This window comes from Phanerochaete carnosa, assembly GCF_000300595.1.
Source record: "Phanerochaete carnosa HHB-10118-sp unplaced genomic scaffold PHACAscaffold_12, whole genome shotgun sequence".
NCBI lineage: Eukaryota > Fungi > Basidiomycota > Agaricomycetes > Polyporales > Phanerochaetaceae > Phanerochaete > Phanerochaete carnosa.
Window position 1 is genome coordinate 1,171,056 of NW_006767639.1, and position 5,969 is coordinate 1,177,024.

The following is a 5,969-nucleotide window of genomic DNA, read 5'->3' on the forward strand; positions in this document are numbered from 1 at the left end:
CCGTCCAAGGTGACCTTCGAAGACGAAGCGACGGGTTCTTCAATTTCAACGATACTCGCAGTAGTTGTCACTTCGGTTGATGGAGGTTCATCCACTGACAACTGATTGAGGTCCGTCATAAGTTGCATCATGCAAACTTGCATTTGACGGTATCGGTCTTGGTTATATCCCCGCCCTTGATTGGCTTGTCTATTACTCGCAGGCTGTGTACTCGGCTTTGGTGCCGTAGTCCCTGTAGTCTGCTGTGATCCTGTTTTCGCCGTGCGTTTTGGCGCTTTTTCTGGGTTTTTAAGCCAACAATCTGCAGTATTGTGTGTTTTGGCCTTAGACTTATTTTCCTTGGCACAATGTTGACAGTATTTTTTAACTGTCTGCTGCGAATTCGCCTGTTGTTTGGCTTTTCCTTGAGCCCGTTCGGCGGTATCCACCTCCATGGCATTAGGATCCGAGGTTTTCTTGCCTCCAAACACTGACTCTTTAATTTTATCTGCATGCAGAGCACGCCAGATATCAGCCATATGTTTGATATATTCGTCCCAAGTTGTCGGCAAGTTGTTATTGAGACGTCTTTCAATGGTAGCCTGTACTAATTCTTTGGGAAGTATCGCTTCAATCTTCTCAATGTGCAGGCTATCTTGATAGTCCACTAGTCTAGCTAGTGTCTTATATTGTTCCGCAAACTTGAGGAAGTCACTCTTGATGAGCGAAGTATTCTTCCACATTGCGTCTATTTCATCCCTGGCACCAGCCTTTCGATCCTTTTGTCCGTAAATATTCGAGATATTTGTGACAAAGTTTGCCCAAGTGCCTAGCCCTTTGTCTTCACGCATATTTTGGAAATAGTCGGCCAAGTAGTCCGATGCCGGAGCTCGAACTCTTGCTAAGGCCATCAATATCCTTTGATGATCCGTGACGACACCATTGGCTGCAGTGTACAGCGCAATTTGATCCAACCACTGATCCAACGTGATTTTACTCTCCGTTCCTTGGAAAAGTGGTGGTTCGGGCATTTTGACATTTCTCGAATTATTTCCGGTACTTTGTGGCAAATCCTTCAACTGTCTTTCTAGTGCTTGTATACGCACAAGATAGTCCATGTTTTGTTTTGACAAAGTATCGATAACCGTATTTATTCGTCCAACGGTTTCTATGGCGATAATATTTTCGTCTTTAAGGCTGGTAAACTCGTTGTGCATGTCGGACAAGACTTGGTCTAACTGCATTCCTTCGTAGTTTACATATTGTACTACCAAGTTTAGGGTAGAACGCATAGTATTTTGTGCTTGCGTAAACGTGTAATTGGCTAAGTTCCTAAGAACTCTGAAGCCGTCACCTGTACCTAACGTAGTGGTGGCCAGGTTTACGTCATTTTGAACTAAAGCCCTTTGGAATTCGACTTCGTTTCCTGGGGTCATTGCCGATGGCAAGGACGGAATCCAGTGTCTCACCTCGGGTACGTGAGAGGCCCGAGATGGTGCGCGAGAAGGTGCGCGGGACTGAACTGGAGTCGGGGTGTTGTGGAGAGACATTCTAATTTATTTATTAGATACCAGTTTATGTTTTCAAAACTCAAGATAAACTCTCGATGTTGTTTGTGCGCAAAGAACATTCGTCGTAATATTTTAACAAAAGGAAAAAACTATTTATACACCTTTGTACCAGACGAAATCATCTGCTTCTTTACTGTAAGCTTTGAACCGCACCGGTATGGTGTAGTTCCTGTCTAACAGTGCTTTACAAATGTCATAAAAGTCTGTGTCTTCTGTGTGTACCTTTTTCAACCGCTTGCAAAGCCCGCTGATCCGCCTCCACTCCGTATTGCCCCATTCGACAATATCGAGCTCTTTGTCTTCGACGACCTCTTTGATGTAGCTAAGCCCGTCTAAGAGCTTCAGTAAATCATGCACTTGCTCGATAGCAAGTGACCCTTTCCCGGCCTTTGCAAGTTCCTCCGCATCAACCAAATGGTCGTGCGTTGCGAAGAACCGCTTGTTTACGGCGACGAGAGTGGGGAGGAGTTCCTCGCAGCGGCGAAGAATCCCCTTCTTCATGAATTTAAGCTTTTTAAGGCTTACTGAAGTCTCTTTGATCTCTTTAATCCACAGGAGGAAATTTTCCCCCTCAGACGCGAAGAGATCCGGGCATGAGCGTACAAGGTCATTATAAGCTCGACGCGTACCAATTTCCTTGGCTTCCGCGCGTCGTTGTTTGAGTAGATCGTCAGCAGCTTGCTGACGTCGTTGGGCTTCTTCCTTCGCCTCGTCGAGTAACTCGAGGCGACGTTCGAGTGCGAGCGGCTTGTGGGCAATGGGCTTGTTAGCGTACGGTTGGTACCGTTTTGCAGGTTTTCCGATGTTTTTGAATTTGCGTTCATTTTCGGGCAAAAGTTGAATACGTTCCAAAAGGGGAACGCCCGAAGACTCGTTCTTTGCGACGACGAAGTTCTTGCTGGTGTACTTGGGCATACTAGAAGAACCCCAAGTTAATCAAAACCATCGTCTTGGCAGCCCTCTGCCTATTCCCTTTGGGAACAGCTTTAGGACTCACCTGAGGTGGTGGACGAGGTTTCTTTTGATAACTTCTTTTGGCAGAGTGCCTGGGTTCTCTATAATCCGAGGGTTTCCCCGGAAAGATGCCGTAAGTATCGTACCAGAACTGTGCGTTGGGTGACAACATCCTTATAGAGGTGAAAGGATCAGCACTTCTTCAACTTAAGTGCTGAGTGAGTAAAAATGAGGGACATGAGTCCGATCTCTTTGTGTCGACGTCAGGGTAGTTTCTCTCACTACCGCTGGTGTAGCCGCTGGTATGCAGCATGGAATCTCTCTACGGTTCCACCCGTAGAGCAAAGTAGAAAACCTTCCTTTAGAAGGTCCTTTTGGTCCAGAACACGAAAAGTGTCCATATGACTTTCCCTGTCCACATGTCCGAAGACAAGTACTGGGTGAGCGACGTTTATTCAGGGGTGTTAGGCCCGCGTCCTCAGTCATATGTTTCCACGCGTGAGCGTTTTAACACTGCCGCTTACGTCTACGGCCCGACAATGTCCTTCCCGTGTGCCAGATGTCAGCACCTCAGAGTACATGTACTTCTGAGCGGGTCGAGACTATTCGATTACCGTTCATGACAACGGTGACGTGCATGATCGAGTGAGTCGACGACTCCACCCAATCGTCCGTGTCTGGACAGACTCCAACACAGCCGGTCATCCTTGGAAGGGTGCCCCGGCCCGTCTGTACAAAGAGAAAAGAAACGTAAAGCATTTGCTTTACGACCAAGCAGTAGACTCAACAAACTATCACAACTCCTATACTCACCTTACTGTTAGACTTGAAGGGTAGGACTTGAAGTCGAGGGGTGTAAGTAGAGAGAGGTGCAGATACTAAGAATCAACGAAGTTGTTGAGTCTGAGGTCTTAAGCCTCAGACGACGCTCCTTATATACAAGTAATCTAAGACCCCTGACACTACGTAGGACCTATGGTACTCTACATTACTAAGTGCTCATGTGACTACTCGTGACTCGTTACTAATACACTACCATTATGTTTAGTAATACGAGGAATAATGACTGTTGGAGTATCTCCATTAGGCTAAGCTATCCACCAGGTGACATCATCCATGATGTCATGACATGTGACTGGTCTAGAACGAGTTCTGGACTTGTGGTTATCTTATCTACTGATCCCATCATATCTATATGATGATCTAGGTCTCGTGATATGCATGTGACCGTGTAGGTCACGTGATCGTGTTTAGCGCGATGATGAGCGCTAAGAATATAATAGGCGCTTGTATGGGGCGAATTTGTGACACGCTCGGGCGGTTCGTTACGAGCTCTCGCAAGTAATGCTCCCTGCTTCCATTTGCTTCCCTTCCAGAGCGAGCGTGGACCGGGCGCAGCAACCACTCGGCTTGTTCGGCGATGTCGAGAGTGATCGTGGTGCCGTCGATGGTGTGCTCGGTCGGTACCGACAAGATGTCTGCACTCGTAACGAGCCCTTCAACGGAGTAGCGCGTCTTAAATTGCAGTATGTCTGATTCTAGAGCCCAGGTTAGCTGCGAGCGGCGTAGCACAGAGCACAAGATCCTTTTCGTGACCTCGAATTTTGTGTTCCCCAGCCTATCGTAAGCGATACGAAGGCGGCGCATGTGCGGAGAATCAAGAACGGCTTGCAAGCCGTCCCAAGGAAGGGTGTCCGCAACTCCGACATCACCAAGTTGGAGATCGAGATCGATGCTCTCGATATGCGCGAGTGGAGGCCCCGCATCCTGGCCCACACTTGATTGGCAAAACCTAACTGTAGCGACGATGACGTGGCGCGCAGGCTGACCTGGGCTGGATGAAGAGCAATGGATCCGCACCGTGTCTGGTGAGGGTCCGCCAGTGAGCTTTGCACTATTTGCATAAATTAGAATATCTACCAGTCACATCGCCGCCCACAACCGCCAGCCCTGGTCTGTTTGGCGCCAACGCAAGTAGTCCCTGGAGGGTTGTGTCCCATGTGCGGTCGTCAAGGCCCATGTGGCGCGCAGGGTCCGCGATGTCTGCAGCAAGCGCCGCTTGATTGGAACATACCATGTCCTTACAATCACTTATCATACATTTGAAGGAGTGGCGGGCCGGTGGAGAACGTCGGCGGAGTCTGCGTGGGCGGACAGCTGGCGACGGGTCAAGGAAGGCGAGTCCCTTGCACGTGCAGATTTTGAGCGTGGGGAAATTGTGGACGAGCCGTATGAGCTCGGTCTTGCTCGTGAATACAACACCGCGAAGAGTGAGATCGGAAAGTCGGACATAGGATGGAGTGACGGTGGGTATCGACTCGAATGGGGCCCAGCGGCCGGCTGTTGATGCAGCATCGTCCGTGTGATTCTTGACAACACACACGAATGCTGTCTTCCGGAGTCGGGTTGAAAGTCCGTGGACATGGTGAAGCCAGGGCTTAGCTCCCGTAGCTTCTTGACGGATATGTATCTCCTTGATGGACCCGGACAGAGATGAAGCTGCAAATTCGGGGCTGCTGACGATGCTCTTGAGGAAGCGTACGTCTTCGGCGCTGCGCAACTCGAGTTGTCGGAAGAGGATAGGTCTGATGGCTTCGGACCAGTGCTTGCATACGAGGGCAGGCCCTACGAGCCTGCGCTTGGACTTGCGACGTATGTCTAAATCATCAGCGGGATAATGTCGCGGGACACGCCTGAGAATGTCAGACAGTACTTCAGGGGGTAGATCAGCTCCAGTGGCGCGCGACATCTTCCAAGTCGACGAGGCAGATGCGTATAAGACCGCAGGATACGAGGATGTGAGGGCGAAGGAGGTATACGAGGCTGAAGCGCTGAACGGTGGACGACGCACCTGCGCCTCTATCTCGCGGCAGCGCACAGCCACTTGCCCCGTGGATACAAGATTTACAAGGACATTCGCCCGCGAGGGAGCAGCGGGCGTCGGCAGCGGTTAGCACGCGTCAACGTTTGGCGGCCCGATCGTATGAACGTCCAAACACGCATGCCGTCCACCGCAAGCATATGTTCTGGACATTTGAAAGGAAACGTGCGCAGAAGTCTGCACCTTCTCGGCACTACAAGCGACATCAATGGGTCCCTCGGTGGCAGGTATCATGGACACGATCGAGTGGGCCTCGCACAGCTTTGCACTGCTTCGCCTTTCATGCGACCACAGCCCGTCGCCTGGAGTCTAAATTCTTCCAGAACATCGCGACAATGATTTCGCATCATGCATCAGCGCAATCTACCGTCAGTCGCATATATGCTATAGTGTAAATACCTTACAGCTGTCTGGCCTCGTCCATCTTTTCGGCCTCGTGGAAAAAAAAAATCCGGCAGCTGCGATCACGAAGTCCCCCCAGCCTCGCACCTCATGCACATGGCTGATGAGTGAGCTCGCAGCGCACAGCCATTTGCCTCGCGAATATAACGTTCACAAGGACATCATGACCTTGTGGCGCCAGC

General features: G+C 50.0%; 2 protein-coding genes across 2 annotated transcripts; both read right to left on the reverse strand.

The window, feature by feature from the left end:
• Positions 1-1,643: 1,643 nt before the first annotated feature.
• PHACADRAFT_201095 (uncharacterized protein) lies at positions 1,644-2,676 on the reverse strand (the record flags this gene model as incomplete). The annotated part of the gene is made up of 2 exons (XM_007401377.1): positions 1,644-2,466; positions 2,651-2,676. The coding sequence occupies 2 exons, from the start codon at positions 2,674-2,676 to the stop codon at positions 1,644-1,646; spliced, it is 849 nt and encodes a 282-aa protein (XP_007401439.1).
• A 1,064-nt stretch (positions 2,677-3,740) lies between these two features.
• On the reverse strand, positions 3,741-5,253 carry PHACADRAFT_201096 (uncharacterized protein; the record flags this gene model as incomplete). The annotated part of the gene is made up of 3 exons (XM_007401378.1): positions 3,741-4,369; positions 4,425-4,547; positions 4,605-5,253. The coding sequence occupies 3 exons, from the start codon at positions 5,251-5,253 to the stop codon at positions 3,741-3,743; spliced, it is 1,401 nt and encodes a 466-aa protein (XP_007401440.1).
• Positions 5,254-5,969: the final 716 nt, after the last annotated feature.